Source organism: Pristis pectinata, chromosome 2, assembly GCF_009764475.1.
Source record: "Pristis pectinata isolate sPriPec2 chromosome 2, sPriPec2.1.pri, whole genome shotgun sequence".
Taxonomy (NCBI): domain Eukaryota; kingdom Metazoa; phylum Chordata; class Chondrichthyes; order Rhinopristiformes; family Pristidae; genus Pristis; species Pristis pectinata.
The window spans coordinates 54,708,764-54,733,209 of NC_067406.1; the positions used below are offsets into that span (position 1 = coordinate 54,708,764).

The 24,446-nt window shown below is 40.4% G+C and overlaps 1 protein-coding gene across 1 annotated transcript in view; it reads left to right on the forward strand.

Annotated features, from left to right (window-relative positions):
- Positions 1-11: 11 nt before the first annotated feature.
- cwc27 (CWC27 spliceosome associated cyclophilin) overlaps positions 12-24,446 on the forward strand; it is a 145,532-nt gene continuing 121,097 nt past the window's right edge. Inside the window, exons 1-5 of the mRNA XM_052010356.1 lie at positions 12-433; positions 5,587-5,683; positions 15,097-15,209; positions 15,715-15,858; positions 20,472-20,570. Coding sequence (XP_051866316.1) covers positions 392-433; positions 5,587-5,683; positions 15,097-15,209; positions 15,715-15,858; positions 20,472-20,570 — 495 coding nt within the window. The 5' untranslated portion in view covers positions 12-391. The remainder of the gene's footprint in view (positions 434-5,586; positions 5,684-15,096; positions 15,210-15,714; positions 15,859-20,471; positions 20,571-24,446) is intronic.

Sequence of the window (24,446 nt, forward strand, 5' to 3'; positions counted from 1 at the left end):
CGATAATTAATGCTTCAGTTTGTGCAGCAAACATCACAACAATCATTCTTGGAGCCCATTTGCTTTCAGGACACTTTTGGCCGCGCACCACCATCTCGGCAAGAGTTGGTCGCTCTGCCGCTCGGCGTCAAATGTCGCCTGGTGGCTTGTTCTAGAGGGGATGTGTAACTGTGTACTTGGGGAGTAGTGGTGGGGCTTTGAAAGGTCGACGCGTTTTGCCGCAAGCTGATATTGCATTGTGTTGCTTGCCCTGACTGGCCGGATCCGGGTGGCCCCGCTTGCCTTTGAACGTAACTTGGCTGCAGACATGGCGCAAAGTGCGGGCGGGAGGCCGAGGCCGTAACGCGCGGGTTCCGGGAGTTCAAACCGACTTCCGTTCCAAACCGCTGCCATGAGCAACATCTACATCCAGGAACCGCCCAGCTGCGGGAAGGTAAAGTAACGTCCGCTACTTGGGCTACCACGGCTCGGTGCTCCCGTTGGCCTCTTCACCGTCTGAGGTGGTGGGATGACTGACTCGTGCAAAGGCAAATGCAAGGCCGTCTGATTGAAAGCGCTGTGTTCTCCTGCACTGGAGAGAGTGCAGAGGAGATTCACCAGGATGTTGGCTGGGTTAGGATGTTTCAGTTATGAGGGGAGACTAGTAGGGGGGTAGGTAGGTACAAGGGGGATGTCAGAGGTATGTTTTTTTTCACACAGTGGTAGGTGCGTGGAACGCACTGCCGGCAGAGGTTGTGGGGGCAGATATATTAGGGGCATTTAAGAGACTCTTCAGATAGCCACATGAATTATAGAGAAATGGAGGGCTATGTGGGAGGGAAGGGTTAGATAGATCTTAGAGCTGGATAAAATGTCAGCACAACATTGTGGGCCAAAGGGTCTGTACTATGCTGTAATGTTCTATATACTGTACTTGGAGTGAAAGAAACTGAGGGATGGGAAGACCTGATTGATGTATACAGAATTTTGAAGATATATATATATAGGATAGATAGGAAAATTTTCCCCATAACTGATGTATCTAAAACTGGATAACCTAGCTTGAAGGAGACATAAGAGACTGCAGATGCTGGAATCTGCAGTAACAAGCAATTTGCTAGGAGAACTCAGTAGGTCGAGCAGCATCTGTTGGGGGAATGGAATTGTCGACATTGGGTCCTGATGCGGGGTTTCAACCTGAAACGTCAACAATTCCTTTCCCCCAACAGATGCTGCTTGACTTGCTCAGTACCTCCAGCAGATTGTTAGCACAGACTGAACGTAAGGTATAGGAGTTTTAGAGAAGGACTGAGGAAAATTTTTTTCCATGCAAAGGGTGGTTGAAATTTGGAATGCACTGCCTGAAAAGGATGCAGAGGCAGGTACCCGCACAACATTTAAGGTGTATTTAGATAAGCACTTGAAATGCCATGGCATAGAAGGCTAAGGTCTGAGTGTGGCAAATTGGATCAGTATAGATAGGTAATAGATGATTGACCCAGACACAGTGGACAGAAAGGCCTGCTTCCATGCTGTGGATGGGCAGTTGAAAAATGCTTTCTTCCATTCCACAAAGGCAAAGGAACAACTTCCTTGATGCCTTTTCATTTAATCAGACATATTACTTTGCTACATTGGCATAGGAAATGTTAAGAAGGGAAGGAGAAGGAGTTGGTCATTTGGTCCCTTGAGTTTGCTCCACCATTCAGTAAAATCATAGCTGATCCAATCTTGGCTTCAAGATCTCTTTCCTGCTCTCTCCCCACATCTCTTGACTCCTTTGTAATTTGCGTCTGTCATTCTTCACCTTTATAAACAATGATTCCACCTCCTCAGTTCTTTGAGGTAGAAAATTCCAATAAATTTTGAAAAAGGCTGGCATTCCATTTGCCTTTAACATTGTACCTGCATGCTAACTGAAAAGGATGTGGAGGCAGGTACATGTGTTTCATGTACTATGACTCCCATACCTCTTTGTACTGTAACATTTTTGTAGTCTCACTCTGTTTAAATAATAATTTGCTTCTACATTCTTTCCTCTGACATGCATAACCTTACATTTTCCTGCAATATACTTCACTAACTTCAAGCCACGATAGTGTAGTGGTTAGTGTAACGCTTTACAGCACCAGTGACCCGGGTTCAATTCTTGCCACTGTCTGTAAGGAGTTTGTACATTCTCCCTGTGTCTGCGTGGGTTTTCTCCGGGTGCTCCGGTTTTCTCCCACATTCCAAAGACGTACAGGTTAGGAAGTTGTGGGCATGCTACGTTGGCGCTGGAAGCATGACGACACTTGCAGGCTGCCCCCAGAACATTCTATGCAAAGGATGCATTTCACTGTGTGTTTCGATGTACATGTGACTAATAAAGATCTTATCTTAATCTATATTCTTTGCAGGCTCTTTTTGCCCTCACAACCTACTAACTTGCCTAACTTTGTATCAACAGCAAATTTGCTCTGGTACAACTGTTACTGGATGGAGGTACAAAAGATCATAAGAAACAAACAAATATAGAATTGATCTACCATTTGTTAAGATCATGGTTGGTCCATGGCATTGGTTGAAGACAGCTGGGAAAATTCTGCTGCTCTTCAAAATACTGACACATTGTCTTGGTATTCAATTAAAGAGGCAAATATTTTAACATCTTGTTGAAATTCAGCAACTTCTAACATGTAACACTCTGCAGTAGCACACACATTCTAAATTTTGTGCTGTCTCTTGTTCTGGATTCTACTCTTACACCCTCATCTCAATCATTAGAGAGTAAAATGCAGAGGAATGTCATAGATGGTTTGATTGGGGAAATGTGAAGAGGAGAGAGAGAGACCAAGTTGCAGGGGAGAGAGAGTCCTGAATTGGTGTAAGCTATTCTGTGTGTCATGTATCATACAAAATTGGATATTTCTGGACATCTAGAATTAAGTCAAGGAATCGTAGCTTTGATAACTATTGCTGTGTTTTTTTTAAATTAAGAAACTGGCGGCTTCTTGTCTCCTGTATTGTGGATAGAAACATTTGGGCTGACAATTTCTTAATCAGCTTCTCTCTTTTAACTCATTCCAATACCTTCATTTGTTTTCTTTATACTCTCATTCTCCACTATCTTTGGTAGTGGGTGCAACTTAGTTTAAACTACTAATCTAGGCTTCAAGCTTAAAGAGCCACTGTCCGCTCCAACCCTTAACACAAATGTTTATTGTTTGCACAATTTCCAATCAACCATTGTAACAACTCAAATTTGATTCCAACTATAATCCTCTTTCTTTCTTTCTTTTTTTTTCTTTCTGTCTCTGTGCTTTTTCCCAGTGCGACAATGGCTAACACGAGGGGACATAATTTTAAGGTGATTGGAGGAAGGTATAAGAGTGGTGGGTGTGTGGAATGCACTGCCAGCAGAGGTTGTGGGGACAGATACATTAGGGACATTTAAGAGACTCTTAGATAGACACATGAATGATAGAAAAATAGGGGGCTATGTGGGAGGGAATAGTTAGATAGATCTTAGAGCAGGATAAAATGCAGGCACAACATGGTGGGCCGAAGGGCCTGTACTTTACTGTAGTGTTCTATGTTCTCTGTCTTGAGATAAAAACACATTTTTCTTGGCAAGATAACATCACTGCTTATTCCCCTTTGCCACTGTCTTCTCCAAGTTCATTGGCCTTTCACCTCTGTCTATACCCTCAGCTTGTATTCATGGGCACACCCTTGACCTTGCCCGGCTGCACTACTCCTGCTTTCTCAATCACATTGGTTACAGGTACTGTATTGAATCCCAAAATTCTGCGTAATATATGGAGTCAGTGAGCGTTATACAGTGGTACGCAAAAGTTTGGGCACCCCTGGTCAAAATTTCTGTCACTGTAAATAGTTAAGTGAGTAGAAGATGAATTGATCTCCAAAATTCATAAAGTTAAAGATGAAGCATTCTTTTCAACACTTCAAGCAAGATTAGTGTATCATTTTTGTTTTGTACAATTTTAGAGTAAAAAAAGGAAAAGAGCACCATGCAAAAGTTTGGGCACCCAAGAGATTTGAGCTCTCAGCTAACTTTTACCAAGGTCTCAGCCTTTCATTAGCTTGTTAGGGCTATGGCTTGTTCCCAGTCATCGTTAGGAAAGGCCAGGTGATGCAAATTTCTAAGCTTTATAAATACCCTGACTCCTCAAACCTTGTCCCAACAATCAACAGCCATGGGCTCCTCTAAGCAGCTGCCCAGCACTCTGAAAATTAAAATAAATGATGCCCACAAAGCAGGAGAATGCTATAAGAAGATCGCAAAGCGTTTTCAGGTAGCTGTTTCCTCAATTCATAATGTAATTAAGACATGGCAGTTAACAGGAACGGTGGAGGTCAAGTTGAGGTCTGGAAGACCAAGAAAACTTTCCAAGAGAACTGCTCGTAGGATTGCTAGAAAGGCAAATCAAAACCCCCGTTTGACTGCAAAAGACCTTCAGGAAGATTTAGCAGACTCTGGAGTGGTGGTGCACTGTTCTGCTGTGCAGAGACACCTGCACAAATATGACCTTCATGGAAGAGTCATCAGAAGAAAACCTTTCCTGCATCCTCACCACAAAATTCAGCATCAGAAGTTTGCAAAGGAACATCTAAACAAGCCTGATGCATTTTGGAAACAAGTCCTGTGGACTGATGAAGTTAAAATAGAACTTTTTGGCTGCAATGAGCAAAGGTATGTTTGGAGAAAAAAAGGGTGCAGAATTTCATGAAAAGAACACCTCTCCAACTGTTAAGCATGGGGGTGGATCGATCATGCTTTGGGCTTGTATTGCAGCCAGTGGCACGGGGAACACTTCACTGGTAGAGGGAAGAATGAATTCAATTAAATACCAGCAAATTCTGGAAGCGAACATCAAACTGTAAGAAAAAAAAAGCTGAAGGTGAAAAGAGGATGGCTTCTACAACAGGAAAACTATCCTAAACACACCTCAAGAGGCACAAGCTGAAGGTTTTGCCATGGCCCTCACAGTCCCCGGACCTAAACATCATCGAAAATCTGTGGATAGACCTCAAAAGGGCAGTGCATGCAAGACGGCCCAATAATCTCACAGAACTAGAAGCCTTTTGCAAGGAAGAATGGGCGAAAATCCCCCAAACAAGAATTGAAAGACTCTTAGCTGGCTGCAGAAAGTGTTTACATGCTGTGATACTTGCCAAAGGGGGTGTTACTAAGTACTGACGATGCAGGGTGCCCAAACTTTTGCTTCGGGCCCTTTTCCTATTTTGTTATTTTGAAACTGTAAAAGATAGAAATAAAAAAGTGATCTTGCTTAAAGTATTAAAGAAATGTGTCATCTTTAACTTTATGCCTTTTGGAAATCAGGTCATCTTTTACTCGCTTAGCTATTTATAGTAACAGAAATTTTGACAGGGGTGCCCAAACTTTTGCATGCTGCTGTAGATTTGTGAGATGCCCCTTAGTTTCTTTAAGACAATGATTGCAATACCTACTATGTGGTACAGAAGTTTTGATTTTGATAAAGAAAATTATTGTAAGTATCAAAGAGTAATATTATCAAACAATTATGTTGAAACACATTATGGCTCTGACTATATTATTCATTGTGGGATTTTAATTTTCAGGTTCTTTTGAAGACCACTGCAGGTGACATTGATATAGAATTATGGTCAAAAGAGGCACCAAAAGCATGCAGAAACTTTATTCAACTCTGCATGGAAGGTATCTTTCAAAGAGTGCATTGTTTAATAAAATTGTTTTGTTTTCCCTACCATTTACTACATTGAAACAAAAGTTTTTATATGATTATGTAAACTGTTCTAAGGAATATTTTTACAGTTAATACAATTTGTATATAGAGGTTGAGATTTTTAGACCAATTGTTAAAACATTTATTGAAATAATTTCTGATAATGGTGTAATGTAGCTTTGTGGCTTTTAAATTCAGAATGACGTTACAGGAAAATTGCAAAAGGTGGTATTCTCCAGTGCTTGATATCATCGGTTTCACTATTAGATAGCTTGAAAACTACTGTTGAAGAAGCTTTTAGATGGTACCCTATGCATCCACTGTGCAATGGTGGTGGAGTGATTGAATGTCTCTATTGTACAAATCATATGGGCTGCTTCATCCTGGATATGTCAAGCTTCTTGAGTATTGTTGGAGCTGCACTCATCTAGGGAAATAGAGATATTCCATTATGTTCATGATATGTGCCATGCAAATGATGGGAGAACTTTGGGAAGTGACTTATCACAGAACACGGATGACAATATACTCTTGTATTTACAACATATACAGTATGTGCTTGTGCACTAAAGTTTCCGCTCAAAAACAAAATTTTACAGAAGCTGGAAAATGGGGAGGGGGGAAGTAACTAGTACTGCTAGGAATACTCAGGCAAGACAATGTATATGGAAAGAGAAAAAGAGTTAAATTTCATGTTGATCTTTCATCAGAATCTTACAATTGAAGCCCATTGACACGAAATACTCTGTTTCTGGCAAATGACGACCTCCACCACTGAACCTCCCACCCCCCCCAAATATCTGAGGTGTTAATGGTAGAGGATTTGATGATGATATTGGTGACTGTCAGGGATACGGTGTTAGATTGCTGGTGACTTAGATTCAGGCACACATTGAAGTCTGAATGTTGGTCTGCATCCTGATGTATGCGTAAGGCAAAGACCACTGTATTATGTGAGCAGTTGTGAGAAAACTGAATATTATGCAAAGATCAATGAACATTTTCACTTCCATGAACAAAAAGAAGAGTTTACTAATTAAGCAGCTATAGATGATTGTGTTTAGGAAGGTACCCCAAGATACTTTTGAAGCAGTATTCTGAGGCTTAGATGATATACCTTGCTTATTTTTTCACATCTGTGCTTTTATAACCAGCCTCATTCTCCAGGTTGTGGAGTTAGATTTGTTTTTTCATATCTCTGAGTAACCACATGGGGACAAGAATTTGTAAGAGGTTGCAATTGGAAAAGGCATTTGGGCAAGGCTTCAGATTGGAGAAAATTTCAGAAGGGTTATGAAGATGAGTCTTGGAGTATTTGGAGGGTAGTGGAATTGGAGGTCAGGAAAGAGAACCTTGCAGTTGTGATGATGAAGCCCATGCACAGTTGTAAATAATCTAAAGCAGTATTGGAAATGGGCATTGTTATGAAGTTATACATCAGTGATGTTTGTGATGGAGAGGGTGTACGCAACGGGGAGGGGTCAATATATAAAAAAAAAAGCTATTCAATGTTTGCCGCATGCTGAGAAGTAGTACCAAAGGGATAGGCGAGATGGTTTCTGTGAAAAGACTTTCAGTTTTGGATGCTGTATGGCAAGGGGTAGAGTTGGTGACAAGTGAATAAAACTTGAAGTAGAACCTAAGGATAATTTTAATTTCTCATTCTTCAAGAAAGTTTACAACTCCTCCATGGACTTCTGATTCTACTGGATGGATTGTTGGATTTTGGGATAAGCCAGTTTAATTTTGGCACCAGAAGATTGGGGATCTACCCAAATCCTCTTATGAGGTTATGGTGAAACATAAATGTTTAAAAATGATACAACAGATCCTTTACATCAGCAAAAGAAAAAATGTTGTACAAGACATTGGTGAGGCTGCACCTGGAGTATTGTGTACAGTTTTGGTTATTCTGTCCTATAGGAAGGGACATTATTAAGCTGGAAAGAGTGCAAAGAAGATTTACAAGAATGTTGCCAGGACTTGAGGGCCTGAGTATAAAGGAGTGTTGGGCAGCTAGGGCTTTATTCCTTGGACCATAAAGAATGAGAGGTGGTGACCTTTATAGAAGTGTATAAAATTATGAGGGGCATAGATAGGGTGAATGCACACAGGCCTTTCTCAGGGGAAAGTGAATCAAAAACTAGAGGGCATAGCTTTAAGGTGAGAGAGAAGAGATTTAAAAGGAACTTGAGGGACAACTTCTTCATGCAGAGGGTGGTGTGTATGTGGAACGAGCTACCGGGAAAGTGGTTGAGTAGGTACAATAACAACATTTAAAAGACACTTGGACAGGTACACGGATAGGAAAGATTTAGAGGGATATGGGCCAAACTCAGGCAAATGGGACTAGCTTAGATGGGCAAATTGGTCAGCGTTGACGAGTTGGGCAGAAGGGCCTGTTTCTATGTTGTATTACTCTATGACTGTTAATGTTTTTGCAAATGAAATCTTTGTTTAAAACTGTAAATGATGCTGTCATGGGTGGTTCATTTTAGCTTTTGTTTTTGAAACGAAGAAACAGTAATGAGATAGCATTAAATCCTGCAAAAGTTTTATTGTGTAATTTTTATTATAATTTAAGCTGAAACAACTTTTTTGTAGGGTAGACAATAGATTGTGCTGAGTTAATGCACAGATAGATTTGTGCTCTTTCAAGATGTAAGCCATGCTGAAATTTTGGCTGGGAATCCCTATCCTAATTGAGACAGCCTAGTGCAAAATTTAGGTGAAACAGCATCATAAGGAGCTCCCATTTGCCATTACTGGGTAATGTCTCAGTAATTTGGATTATGAAAGCAACTTGTATTTATAAGAATCCTTGATGCACAATTGAGAGAATTGTCAAAATGTGCTTTGGGGATGAGATAAAAGTATTCAGAGTTGAATTTTGGGAAGGTTTTTGAAGGAAATAGAATAGTTTAATGAGTCACAGTGTTTGGAGCTAGAGCCTTGAGTTGCTCTGTCACCAAAAATGAGGCACTGGATATCGGAGTCAGGTGTTTGAAAGAAGGTAGGGGGATGTTAGGCTGAAAATCGAACATAGTACAGCACAGGAACAGGCCCTTTGGGCCACAATGTTGTGCCGAACTAATTAAGCTAATGACACCTAATTAAATTAATCCCTTCTGCCTGCACGTGGTCCGTATCCCTCCTTTCTCTGCTTATTCATGTCTTTATCTAAGAGCCCCTTAAACACCTCTATCATATCTGCCTCCACCACCACCCCTGGGAGCACGTTCTAGGCATTCGCTCTGTTTAAAAAAAACTTGCCCTGCACATCTCCTTTGAACGTTCCCTCCTCACCTTAAGTGCATGCCCTCTAGTATTAGACATTTTGACCCTGGGAAAAAGATGCCAGCTGTCTATCTATGCCTCTTATAATTTTATAAACTTCTATTAGGTCTCCCCTCAGCCTCCGCTGCTCCAAAGAAAACAACCCTAGTTTGTTCAACCTCTCCTTAGAGCACATGCCCTCTCATCCAGGCAGCATCCTGGTAAACCTCTGCTGTACCCTCTCCAAAGCCACAACATCCTTCCTATAATGGGGCGACCAGAATTGAATGCAATACTCCAGATGTGGCTTAACCAGAGTTTTATGAAGATGCAACATAACTTCCTGATGAATTCAATGCCTCGACTAATAAAAGCAAGCATGCCTTGCACTTCTTTATCACCCTGTCAACGTGCTGCCACCTCCAGGGACCTATGGACTTGGACCCCAAGATCCCTCTGTACATTAGCGCTAATAAGACTCCTGCCATTAACTGCGTACTTTCCCTTTATATTTGATCTCCCAAAGTGCAATGCTGCACACTTACCCAGAGTAACCTCCATCTGCTATTTCTTCACCCATATCTGCCAACTAATCTATATCCTGCTGTATCTTTGGCAATCTCTACACTATCCACAACGCTACTGATTTTTGTGTTTATCTGCAAACTTACTAACCACCTATCCATGTTTTCATTGAAGTTATTTATATATATCACAAACAGTAGAGGTACCTGGATGGGATCCCTGCAAAACACCACTAGTCTTGGACCTCCAGCCAGATAAGACCCATTGACACACTATCCTCTGTCTTCTATGGGCAAGTCAATTCTGAATCCAAATGGCCAAGTCATTGTGGATCCCATGCACCTGGTTGTTGAGGAACTGGAGCACAAAGCCAAATACAAGGATAGAAAATTGTATGTATTGGGGAATAAAATTAATAAATATCAGGTATCGAGGGATGATTGGTATTGGTTTATTATTGTCACTTGTACCAAAGTATACTGAAAAACTTGTCTTGCATACCGATCATACAGGTCAATTCATTACACAGTGCAGTTACATTGAGTTAGTACAGAGTGCATTGAGGTAGTACAGGTAAAAACAATAACAGTGCAGAGTAAAGTGTTACAGCTACAGAGAAAGTGCAGTGCAGGTAGACAATAAGGTGCAAGGTCACAACAAGGTAGATTGTGAAGTCAGAGTCCATCTCATCGTAAAAGGGAACCGTTCAATAGTCTTATCACAGTGTGACAGAAGCTGTCCTTGAGCCTGGTGGTATGTGCCCTCAGGCTCCTATATCTTCTACCTGATGGAAGAGGAGAGAAGAGAGAATGACCAGGGTGGGTGGGGTCTTTGATTTTGCTGGCTGCTTCACCAAGTCAGCGAGAGGTAAAGACAGAGTCCAAGGAGGGGAGGCTGGTTTCATGATGCGCTGGGTTGTGTCCACAACTTTCTGCAGTTTCTTGCGGTCCTGGGCAGAGCAGTTGCCGTACCAAGCCGTGATGCATCCAGATAGGATGCTTTCTATGGTGCATCGATAAAAGTTGGTGATTGTCAAAGGGGACATACCGAATTTCTTTATCCTCCTGAGGAAGTAGAGGTGCTGGTGAGCTTTCTTGGCTGTGGCATCTACGTGATTTGACCAGGACAGGCTACTGGTGATGATTACTCCCAGGAACTTGAAGCTCTCAACCCTCTCAACCTCAGCACCATTGATGCAGACAGATGCATGTACACCACCCCCTTTCCTGAAGTCAATGACCAGCTCTTTTGTTTTGTTGACATTGAGGGAAAGATTGTTGTCATAACACCATGCCACTAAACTCTCTATCTCCCTCCTGTACCCCGACTCATTGTAGTTTGAGAAACGGCCTACTACAGTGGTATCATCTGCAAACTTGTAGATGGAGTTAGAGCGGAATCTGGCCACACAGTCATGAGTGTATAGGGAGTAGAGTAGAGGGCTGAGGACACAGCTTGTGGGGCACCAGTGTTGAAGATAATCGTACTGGAGGTATTGCTGCCAATCCTCACTGATTGCGGTCTGTCAGTCAGAAAGTCAAGGATCCAGTTACAGAGGGAGGTGTTGAGTCCCAGGTCTCAGAGTTTGGTGATGAGTTTGCTTATAGTATTGAAGGCAGAGCTGTAATCAATAAACAATAGTCTAATGTAGGTGTCTTTACTGTTCAGATGCTCCAGAGCTGAGTGTAGGGCCAGGGAGATGGCGTCCGCTGTAGACCTGTTTCGGCAATAGGCGAATTGCAGTGGGTCAAGATTGTCTGGGAGGCTGGAGTTGATACATGCCATGACCAGCCTCTCAAAGCACTTCATGATGGTGGATGTCAGAGCCACTGGTCAGTAGTCATTAAGGCATGTTACCTTTTCGTTGGTACTGGGATGATAGTGGTCATCTTAAAACAGGTGGGAACCTGAGATTGAAGCAGGGAGAGGGAGAGTGGGACAAGCTGAATTTCATGAAAGATGAATGATGGAAGGCTAGCAAAGAGACACCGAAATAAAAGATAAGATATCGTTATTAGTCACATGTACATTGAAACATGCAGTGAAATGTGTCTTTTGTGTAGAGTGTTCTGGGGGCAGCCCGCAAGTGTCGCCACACTTCCGGCACCAACATAACATGTCCACAACTTCCTAACCCATACATCTTTGGAATGTGGGAGGAAACTGGAGCACCCGGAGGATACCCACGCAGACATGGGGAGAACATACTAACTTCTTACAGACAGCGGCTGGAATTGAACCCAGGTTGTTGGCACTGTAATAGTGTTATGCTAGCTGCTACACCAGAAGACTCACATGATGGCAAAAATATCGAAGTGTTTCAGTGACCATGTTGCTGTGTTTACAGAGCCAGAAAGGTAATGGGCAAAGTTTTTGTTAGTCAGGGTGAACACTTTTGATTAGCCTGATGTTATAAGCAGGCAAAAAGTTGAAATTGGAGGGTGGGACAGTTCGTGGGCCATACCAAAATGATGACTTTAATATTCCTGATAGTTAGCTGACATTGACTTAATCAAAATTTAAGCTTGAACAGGCAGTCTGCAAGGAAGAAAAGGAGTGTGGGTGAAAATAAGTGATAGGAAGGTGGATTTGGGTTTTAGGAGGCTGAATATGTGACTGTTGATGAGGGGGATAAGTTAGATCCCATGGGATCTCCAAAGGTGAAAGGGAAGGATGATAGAAAATTGTTGGAGATGCTGAGCATATCTGGAAAAGGTAAAAATGGAAGTTTTCAAATGCAAGTGGTTGGTGCAACAAGTTAACATGACTAATCTTGTTTGATGTCATGGAACAGGCAAGAAGATGGAATGTGTTGAAGATTTAAATTGGAGTCTTGAGATGTGGGTCTGGAGTTGAAGCGATGATGCATTTGGAGGAGGATAGAAAAGGAGCTTAGCTGGAGAGGATGGCTGTTCCAAAGTTGGTTATTTTGAAAAATCAATCACAACTTTGAAAAGAGAATATTTCTTTGTTAATAATTAGCAAAATTATCTGTCCTAAGCTCATTTAGGGCAGTTAAGAGATCTGTTGTTGAGCAGGCAGGAGATCCTAGAAATGGGAGATGGGTTTTGTGGAGGATGTGAACCTAGAAAGGGCAGGATAAAAGACTTCATGGCTAACATTTGGTTTTGGGACTAAAAGAATGGGATATGCATATCTGAAATTACCATTGCTCTTTAGAATTGTTTTGATGGGTGGGGTGAGCAAGGCATAGTGAAGTTTAACATTGGTCATGTCTGACAACACTGACCCAACCAGAAACTGTCAGATATATTCCAGCTTGCACCCTTCTGAGTTAAGGACGTGAAGTTTCCTACTATTATGGGAATGATGAATGTGGAAGATGGTGAATGATTCAGCAGCAAAACTTTTGACATAGAGGGAACAGTTTATTGTTTGAAAGCTGGTGGGATTAAAGCCAGGCAAGAGTTGGAGAGAGCTAATGAAGGAATTGGGGAAAGTTATTTTGAAGTTAAATTGTTAAAGCTCTAATTGTTAAAGGGGTAGCTTTGAGTTTGGTTAGCATCAACTATGCAACTGAATGAAGCTGAGAAGACAGAAAAGTTCAAAGATGCAGAAGTTTAATTACAAAATAATCATTCACTGCAGAGGCTAGGAGAGAAGATGAGGGAAATCATCTTGTAGCAGTCAACATGTGGAGTTTTGAAAGTATGTGGCTGTTTTTAAATGATAGGTAAAAGTATTGTAAGAGGGTTAACTGCCTAAAGGAAGAGGTAAGAGGCAGAAGAGAGAAGATAGTAGAAATTGGTTGGATAATATCAATGTTGCTGCAGTGATACAATTGGAATATGTAATCAGATGGAAAGGTTTTGATGTAGTGAAAAGAATTGCTTGCATAAGCAAGGTTTCTGTCAGAACCAGTATGTCAATAAAATGAACTAGGATTTGTTTGCTTGAGGTTTGGGATGGTGATGCAATAAGCCTTCATATAGTTGGCAATGGATCGTACACAAAAAAAAGTGAGGGCATTGGAGTTAACCCCTTGACTAAGCAGGGCAAAATGATTGTAAAAAAAAATAGAGAATAGTGTGGCAGTTGAAGTTGCTCCTGCAGGAGTGCCAGTAATGGTTTCTACAGTGCAATAGGAAAGGGAAATCACACAAGAAGAAAGCCAAGGACTCACTTAAGGAAGACAAAATGCTTAAAAGGCAGTGGTAGAAAAAAATAGTCTGAGGCATTGTATTAGATGAGAACAAGAGCCAAGAGATGCATGTTGCTAGAAGATGGGGTATTAAGAAAATGCATGCTCACTGGGGAGAAACACCTGAGGCTAATTTTTGCAAAAGAATTTCAGATTCATCACTGAAGGTTTTCCAGTGCATATAGATGTTATACTTTGTAATACATATTTATTTTGAATGATGTGTTCTTCTGACTTGCACAGTCTCTACCTTAAAACTGATGAGTGTATTCCAAATCTGAAAATCTCTGTATCTGTGTAAAGCTAAACTTTTACCAGGATCTCTGTTAACTTATCTATTGGACTTCGTGACATTAAAGGAAAGCAGTTTTTTTCTTTACCAGAACTCTATACTGTTCAATAATGTAATACTTCAGACAGTATGTCAAATTGCCAAGGCTTTTTGATTTCCTAGATTCATATTTTCCCATAATGCATTGTATCCTTTCTTGGAGAAATGAGAAATGTCGCAGAATAGCTGTTGTTTTGCTTCTTAAAACATTTTGTGTAATATATTTCAGATACTACATTTAGGTGCCAGTAAATCTTAAAGAAATTCAAGTACTAGGATTACACTACCAGTTGCCAATCCATAAGGAAGTAATTATCTCCTAATTGACCTTGGCACATGCTTATCCACAGCAATTAAACATTGATGAAATATGGTGCTTTCATTAGCATCAGAAGTGTACATGCGCATTGCATTGTTTATTGCTTAGTTCTCATGTCCATGTAATATAACCTCCATTTAACTACACCACAGAAGACCCACAAAAATGTGTATACAGGCCACTTTTCCTGTAGACTTTTCTCTTACTTTAATAATACATTCATGTCCTGACACAAGATGACATCTGCTTATGGGAATTTACTTTTCAATTTACTTATTATGACACAGAAGGAAACCATTTGGCCCATTGTGTCCACGCCAGCTCTCAACTGCAATTTGCTCAGTCCCATTTGCCGCCGCCTTATTTCCTTGTAGCCCTGCAACTTATTCTATCTCACATGCCCATCAATTCCACTATGAATTTTTTATCCATTCATCTGCCCTAAGGGGTAATTTTACAGTAGCAAGTTAACCTATCAGCCCATCTATGGGATCTAAGAAGAAACAACGCACCTGGCAGAAACTCGGGTGCCATATGGAGATCATGCAAACTCCACCCAAGGTCAGGATCAAATTCAGAGCTGTAAGGCAGCAGTGCACCCAATAAGTAACTTATTTTTGCAAGCTTTCGGGCGTAATTAAGATTAATTTTAACCCAGTTAATGGAGTATGTGATTAAAAGTTTTTTTTAAATAGAGGAAATATTAAAATTTATTGAAGACTGCTAATTTGTAATGCTCTTCTGATTATGCACCTTTGTTTATTCCAATTAGGTTATTACGATAACACAATATTTCACAGGGTTGTACCTGGTTTTATTGTTCAAGGAGGGGATCCTACTCGAAGTGGAACTGGTGGGGAGTCAATATATGGGAAGCCATTTAAGGTGAATATATTTTTCCATTTTCCTTATTTTGTTTCTTTAAGATACCGAATAATCCTGGGGTAAATTTCATGATTTTGCTGCAATATTGATATGGTTATACAATGTCCCATTGTAGAAGCATCACAAGAAAGAGTTTAATTGCTATATTTATCTTCCTGCTTTTCAGTAACGGGTGAGAGTAATGGAAATTGAAATGTTACAATAGCACAAAGTGCAGCCCTTTTCTTCCTCTGCATATACATGGTCTTGCCTGTGCGATACAGGCTTCATATTTGACTGTATATTTATCTTAAATCAATGAGGGAGTGGGAATGCCTGAATTTTCTATACTTATTTATTGTGCTTTATAGTTTAGAACTTTGCTCAACAATTAATGTTATATTACAGTCTATTGAAAAATTTTCATTTGAAAAATGCAGATTGAATTATTTTGAATATTTGTGCAAATATGTTGTTGAAATCTGCTTTTAACAAAATTTAATCTTTTTTTCTTTATTATTTTCAGGATGAATTTCATTCTCGTTTACGTTTTAACAGAAGAGGATTGGTTGCTATGGCAAATGCTGGACCTCATGATAATGGCAGTCAATTTTTCTTTACATTGGGACCTGCAGATGAACTTAATAACAAGCATACCATCTTTGGAAAGGTTAGTTTATGAAGATAACGACATTTTGGTATTTGATTCAGTTTTATCTAATGACATGTTCAAGCGCAAGGTTCACAAACTTTCTACATTAGAAGCAAGCACACACTTGCATTGCACATACAACTTGTCCATTAACTTTATTTACTGTGTTACATTTCCTTCAGGAACAATTTATAATTTAAAAAATTCTGTGTAAACAGGTCAATAGATTCCTGCCTCAACATTATTCCTTTCCCTCTAATTCTTTTATTTGAGCACTTCGTGCTGTTGAACCTTCCTTTTGTGTTTTCCAAGTCTACACTATCCTGGCCACTGAACTGAAATCTGTTTTCATGGGATTTGCTGTTAGTTTTCATATTCATCTACTTGTGATCTAATCTTTCCTTAAGTTTTTCCTTTCATATTAAATAACCTAAAGCCAGTTCCTGACAATGGCTGAGAATCTGCCAAAGCTGGAGAAAAAAAATCTTCCTATTCCTGGCTAACAGTATTACTATTTATTTAAAGAGAAAGCAATTCTCCCAAAAGTTCTTTTTTCCTTTTATTCTTTTGTTCCTTTCTGCCAACTGAGGATTGCTTCCATTTATCCAATCCACATTTTGAAAGTCCATATCAGGACTATGATCATGGATTGGCTTGTTAGTAACCAGGGTACTATTCCCTGTTTCTTTTAACATACTTGTAGTTGAAAGTGAGAGTGTGTTCTCACTGCATTCCCGCCCACACTTCAAAAGTCATTTCTGGTTTTTACAGGGACCTTTTGAGCTATGTGAAAGGAATTCCTTTCAAAGGCTGGAAGATAATTTTGGGAGATCCTTTGTTATTTAAGCTGCAAAAACACTAAGTAATAGTGGATTCTTAAATTGGGATTAAATTCTTTTCTCATCTTCCTGCTGCAACAAATACTTTTTTTTTCCTCAATCTTTTACTCCCTGTTGACTGAATCACATTCACCATGAGAAAATAGTTTGTCTCAAATGCAGCCACTATAGCATTGGCAGTGTGCACAGCACCCTGCCATTGCCTTCAGGAGATGAAAGCCTGCACAATCCTAACCCTACCTCAGCTACGGAACTCTACCAATCACCTTCTGCTTTACCATGGATTTGTCTTCGATTTTTGTCTTTTTTTTGCACTAAGGCCTTGCTTTTGCACAGTTTTTTTTTCACTGTATGGTATAATTTATATTCTGTGTGTTGTCTATACCCATGTGCCTGTGATGGTGCTGCAAGCAAGTTTTTCATTCTACTGGACTTCACTGTACTTGTGCACATGATAATAAACTCGACTTGATTTGAAGATTGTTGCCTCCAGCTTGAAAGAAGTGGATGGAAAATTGTCAAAGGATGAAGAAAAATCATAGCAATGTAGAAGCAGAATTTGGGTGGGAAAAGCAGATGAGAGGGACTTCGCGCAGAAGATTGGGTGGATGCAGAATCGTCTTTGAGGCAGATTCCTGAAAACAAAGAGCTGGCAGGCAGAGGGTAGGCTTGAGGTAGTAGTCAGATCAGCCATTATCTTATTGAACATTGGAGCAGGCTTGAGTGGTCTACACCTCCTAATTTGTGGTGACTTTGTGTCAAGGTGACAATTGGAGAGTTGAGAAGCTGAGGTGGCAATGGTGTTTGAATGGTGGTGGTGCTGGTGGATCTGGGTTTATGGAGGTTGTGGATTTGAAAGTGAGGGTTTTTCCTGTGACTGTTCCTGGGTGGCAGATGAATGATGCTTGAGGTAGTGCCACTGGACAGCTCTCCTGCTCCTCATCTGATAAAGCACTTGGTAGTAAAGAACAACATATTCCACCGACAAATTTAAAGCTGTGCTTCATGTTGTTATTGTCACCTTCATAGATAGTTAGCACTTTTTTCGTGTGGTAGAATGCCTCCAAAAGCCTCTTCCTGGTGAGCTGTTTTAGTGGTGGTAGTGCTATTTAGTGGCTTCTTGTTCCTCCAATGACCTCTGCTGAAGCTTTAACACATTTTCATTTGTGAGCTCTTTGCCTTGCTATTTCAGAAACTCTTCCACATCATCTTAGTTGGGTCCACTTCATAAAGTTCAACCTCAATGCTAATTTAACAATGTCTTCGGAAATTTTTCAGGTTTATAAACCCATGGGAGTCATGAGCATAATTTCCTCCATTCACATTTCACTGTTGCATGGGTTACATCATCCCAAGAGGCATTGATACAGCCTGTGGCTATCTTGATATTGTACTTTTCCCAAATTTCTTGAATGTTGTTTATATATTGCTCCTCGACTCCAAAGTGAGATGCCTCGTTATACACTGCAGATTGTAAGCCTTGTAAGTCGCAATAGCACCCTGGCCCTGGAGTTATAACAATGAAGTAGTTATAGGGGGCAAAAAAACTGTTTCTTGAATGTTGTCAGCCATATCTTTAATGAAAACTGGATGTGCTGGATCATTGTTGATGATGAGCAAGGCTATATTATTCAACTTGTTCCTTGTACAATATTATTTGATGAAGTGGTAAAGAAATAATGTGATGTAACTGTGGAAATCCTGACTTTTTTGTAGATTGCTGCACTACTAAAAGATTGTAGTCTTTTAATATCCCTTGGAGCTCTTGGGCTCTCTGTAAATTAAGGGAGACTGAAGCACACATTGCCTCCAAGAAGATATTTACTATTGACATTAAAGATCTGGAGGAGGGAATGAAATGTAAGGTTTCCAAGTTTGCCGATGATATGAAAATAGGTGGGAAGGCATGTTGTGATGAGGACATTATGATTCTGCAATGAGATAGATTGAATGATTCAATGAAAACCCAGCAAATGGCGTTTACTGTGGGAGGTCATGCACTTCAGTGAGAAAGATCAAAAGATAGATTATCATCTAAATGGAGAGGACTGCAATTGAGTGAACTTCAGAGAGACCTAGGAGTTCTAGTGCACAAATTACAAGAAGGTAGAAGGCAGGTCCAACAAGTAGTTAAAAAGACAAACATCATTTTGGCCCTTATTGCAAAGGAGTTGGTTTCAGAATAGGGAATTTTTGTTACACTTGTACAGGGTGTTGGTGAGGCTTTCACCAGGCTAATTGATAGGACAACGCTTGCATTCTATCAAGAGAGGCAAGGCAATTTGGATATATATTCCTTGGAGTTTATAAGAATGCGGGGTGACCTTGTTCAAACATGTAAGATCCTAAGGGGACTTGACAGGGTAGATGTTGAGATGTTCTCATTAGTGGGAGAGTCACAGACAACTGGACAGAACTACAAAGTAAGGGGCCAGTCATTCAAAATCGAAGTGTGTAGAAATTTCTTCTCAGAGGGTAGTGAATCTCTGGAATTCTTTGGCTGGATGATGATGGAAGCCAGATCATTAGAGACATTTAAGGAAGATATAGATAATATATAAAAGACTGGGGAATTGAGGATTATGGGGAACTGGCACAGAGGAGTTGAGACCACTATAGTTCAGCCATGATCATATTGAGTAGCAAATCAGGCTTGATGGGACTGGTGATCTACTGCAATTTCCTTGTGTATAAGGCTACTATGAAGTTTTATCACTTGAGATGAACATGTGTGAGGTGTCCTCTTCCAAAGGAGCCTCATCTCATTCATACTAAATACTTGTTTAAGAGAGTAGCCACTTTCCTCAATATTTGTTCAGCTTACTTTCTACTTCTGTAATGTCTGCATTTGCTGCCTCGTCTGCAAGGTGAATATTATGCAGGATTATATGTTCCCTGAAATGTTCAAACCAGGGCCTTGGACATAATGGCATTTTTGAAAGATCCATCACCTATTTCACATTCTTTCAACTATTGCTTTTTCATGGATCATCATCAAAATCAGGGGCTTATGCTATTGGTTTTGATGTCCTAATCACGTGCATAATCCTGTTGATACAATTGTTACATCTTGCTGCGATATAATCTTGCTCTGCCCCTTAATGTTAATGGTTGTTTGCTATAATAAAAAGAGGATATGTGCCCTGAATTGTATTATAGTGCAAATTCTTAAATGTTCATAATTTGAGAGAGAGCTGTACTAAAATTCAAAGAAAGCAATAAGTGCATTGAAAGAAATACAAGTCAGTTTACCAAATTACTTAGTGGGTGTGTTTCTCCATAATCTCACTCCTGCTTATTTTTGTAAACTCTTCCAGCTATGCAACCTTTGGGGCTCTTCACGGTTTGGTACCCTATTTCTCCCCACCGGCATCTGTCTCCTTGTAGGCCTCTGTCTGCTGAGGCATCAAACTCAAAAATTCTCTCCTGAAACCTCCCTACCTCTTTCTTATTTTAAGAAGCTCTTTAAAATATGACTTTTTGACCAAACTTTTAGGCATCTGTCCTAAAATTGACTTGGTGGCAAATTATTTTGTGCTGTTTTGAAGCAGCAGAGGATATTTTGCTATAATAAAGCTTGTTTCTAACACTGTTGTGTATGTGTATATATATATAAGTTTGGAGATATTCCACGTATAAAATGTGTTAATGTAGCATATTTAAAAATTATAACAGGGTTTGCTACTTGTAGCAACTGAATTTGACTTGCAGTCAAATGCAGAATAAGATTTAACAAGATATTCTGTTTTAATTGTTGGTGTAAAAGTTATTATAAATTCTTTTTTTGAACAGGTGACTGGTGACACAATTTATAATATATTAAGATTAGCAGAAGTAGAAATTGATAAGGATGAGCGACCAATCGTCCCTCACAAGATTAAATCTACAGAGGTGAGTTAACTTATTGAAATTGATATTTTAATTGTTTATGTATGGATTGGTATTAGGTTAGCACTTTTTGGATACTGTTCTTTTACTGATTCCTCAGTCATACTTATGCAGTGTAGCAGAGTTATGCAACTGTACCACAGCACTACTGTCAAACAACTAAGATTGTTGTTTGACAGTAGTGCTGGACCAGAGGGCACAATCTTAGAATTAGAGGGTACAGTTTCAAGACAGAGATGAGGAGAAGTTTCTTTACCCAGAGGGTGGTGAAATTGTGGAACTCCTTGCCACGCACAGCAGTGCAACTGTACCACAGCACTACTGTCAAACAACTAAGATTGTTGTTTGACAGTAGTCCAGGACCAGAGGGCACAATCTTAGAATTAGAGGGTACAGTTTCAAGACAGAGATGAGGAGAAGTTTCTTTACCCAGAGGGTGGTGAAATTGTGGAACTCCTTGCCACGCACAGCAGTGGAGGCCAGATCAGTGGGGGTGTTCAAGGAGGAGATAGACAGATATCTAAATAGTCAGGGTATCAAGGGATATGGGGATAAGGCTGGCAAATGGGATTAGAATAGTTTTTTTTTTCTCTCTCTTTTTTTCCCACCCCATTTCTTTTTCCCTTTTCCTTGGAGCAGACTCGATGGGCCGAATGGCCTGCTTCTGCTCCCTTATCTTGTGATCTTGTGAACTGAATTTAGGCCCTTAATGTGAACTTTAACTGCAGTTCTTTGCATTTGCCACAGAGTGGCTCTGTGACAGTATCTTTCATGCAAGATATCTTTATTAGTCACATGTACAGTGAAATGCATCTTTTGCTTAGTATTCTGGGGGTAGCCCACAAGTGTTACCACATTTCCAGTGCCAACATAGCATGCCCACAACTTCCTAACCTGTAAGTCTTTGGAATGTGGCAGGGAAACTGGAGCACCTGGAGGAAACCCACACAGATACGGGGAGAACGTACAAACTCCTTGCACACACTGGCTGGAATTGAACCTGGGTCTCTAGCACTGTAAAAGCATTATGCTAACTGCTACACTACTGTGGCTGCTCCATGTTGTACTTCAGATAATTTTTGACAAATGCGTTATGCTTGTCATGAGAAATCATTGCTTTTGTTTGTTTGTCCTTCCTTCCCCCACCCCCCCCATCCCACTATGCTGAATTTAAACAGTTGACATGGATATGGTAGAAGGGACCTGTATTGCTTGCCATTACTGTTGTTTAGTGACATTATTGGTTGAATGATCACCAGGCAGAGACATCCTATCCATTTCCATTGAGCTTTCCTCATTAATTTGTTCTCTAGCCTGCTTCTCATCATTTGTACAATAGTATGGTTCTTGGCTTTTCCAGTGCTTATATTGTTCTGTTGTTTTGCAGAAAAGAGAGCAAGGTGTTAGTGACCATTCTTTGAGTAGTCTTTTAATTTTCTAAGTTAACAAACCAAACAAGATAGAGTTTGGTTTGTTAACTTGAAAATAAAACAGACAGCATTTCTTTTCACAAACCTTCCCAATCACTTGCCTTTCTGGTATTCTAGTTGTTATATTTGTTCTAGGAATGTGGGCTACATTACCCATCCTAAATAATTAAAAAACTATATAGCATGGGTCAGAAGTCATATGCCATATGTACTGTAGCCCATGGCTAGTTAAGAATGACAGATTCCTTCCTTGTAGGATATTATCAACCAGCCCAGTTTTAAGAATAGCACTATCTATAACAGATGTAATCCTTGCTGAGGTACTAAACTATGGAGCAGCAATATTGAAGGCACACATTCATGCACTCATCTGGATAGAAGAGAAAACATCAGGGATCTCAGATGCTGTAATTAAAGACCATGTTCTAGAAAGGACACACGTCTGAATACTCTAATTACAGAGGAGTCTCCCTGTTGTCTACCAGAGGAAAAACTATTGCAAAGATCCTCCTTCTAGTGCCTTATCAAGCTCAAAGTTTATTCTGGTCAGTTTTCCCACTTTGCTGTGGTAGGATTTGGGCTCATGTCTTGAAAGTTGTTAATCCAGTCCATGCCAGACTGCAAGACTATTCAGCCCACCAAGTCTGCTCTGCCATTTGATCATGACTGATTTATTTTTCCCTCTCAGCCCCATTCTCCTGCCTTCTCCCCATAATCTTTGATGCCCTTACTAATCAAGAACCTGTCAACCTCCATTGGAATTTCTTTAGCCAGAGGGTGGTGAATCTGTGCCTTCACAGCCATCTGTGGCAATGAATGGCACAGATTCACCACGCTCTGGCTAAAGAAATTCCTCCTCATCTGTTCTAAAGGGGCATCCTTCTATTTTGAAGCTGTGCCCTTTGGTCCTAGACTCTCCCACTACTGGAAACATTTTCTCCATGTCCACTCTATCCAGGCCTTTCAATATTAGGTAGATTTCAATGAGATCCCCCTCTCATCCTTCTAAAGTTCAGTGAGTACAGGCCTAGACCCATCAAATGCTCCTTGTACATTAACCCTTTCATTTTTGGGATCATTCTTGTAAACCTCGTCTGGACCCTCTCCAATGCCAGCACATTCTTCCTTAGATATGGGGCCCAAAACTGCTCACAATACTCCAGATGTGGTTTGACCAACACCTTAAAAGCAAGGATGTAATGCTGAGGCTTTATATTCTTGTCCTCTCAAAATGAATGAGAACATTGCATTTGCCTTCCTTACTACCGACTCAACATGCAAGTCAGCCTTTAGGGAATCTTGCACTAGTTCTCCCAAGTCCCTTTACACCTGATTTCTGAATTTGATCCCCATTTAGAAAATAATCTACAACTTTATTCCTTCTACCAAAGTGCAATGAGCATACACTTCCCTACATTGTATTCTACCTGCCCCTTCTTTGCCCATTCTCCCAACCTGTCCAAGTCCTTCTGCAGACTCCCTACTTCCTCACCACTACCTGCCCCTCCACCTATCTTTGTATCATCCACAAACTTGGCCACAAAGCCACCAATTCTGTCATCCAGATCATTAACATGTAATGTGAAAATCAGCGGACCCAACACTGACTCCTGCAGAACACCACTCGTCACCAGCAACCAGAAAAGGCCCACTTTATTCCCACTGTTTGCCTTCTGCCAGTCAGCCAATCTTCTATCCATGCTAATACCTTTCCTGTGATACCACGGGCTCCTATCTTGTTTAGCCTCATGTGCAGCACCTTCTCAAAGGCCTTCTGAAAATCCAAGTAAACAACATCCACTGACCCTCCTTTGTCTGTCTTGCGTGTTACTTCCTCAAAAAATTCCAACAGATTTAAGGAAACCATGCTGACTTCAGCCTATTTTGTCACATGCTTCCAAGTACTCAGAAACCTCATCCTTAATAATGGATTCTAACATCTTACCAACCACTGAAGTCAAGCTAAGTGGCCTATGATTTCCTGTCTTTTACCTCCCCTCCCTTCGTAAAGAGTGGAGTGACATTTGTGATTTTCCAGTCCTCTGGAACCATTCCTGAATCTAGTGATTCTTTAAAGATCACTACTAATGCCTCCACAATCTCTTCAGCTACCTCTCTTCGAACCCTGGGGTGTAGTCCATCTTGTCCTGGTGACTTATCCACCTTCAGACCTTTCAGCTTCCCAAGTATCTTCTCCTTAGTAATAGCAACTACACTCACTTCTGCCCCCTGACTCAAATTTCTGGCATGTTGCTGGTGTCTTCCACAGTGAAGACTGATGCAAAATACTTATTCAGTTTGTCTGCCATTTCTTTGTTCCCCATTACAACCTCTCCAGCATCATTTTCCAGCAGTCCAATGTCCACTCTTGCCTCATTCACTTTATATATCTGAAAAAACTTTTGGTATCCTCTTAAATATTGGCTAACTTACCTTAATATTTCATCAT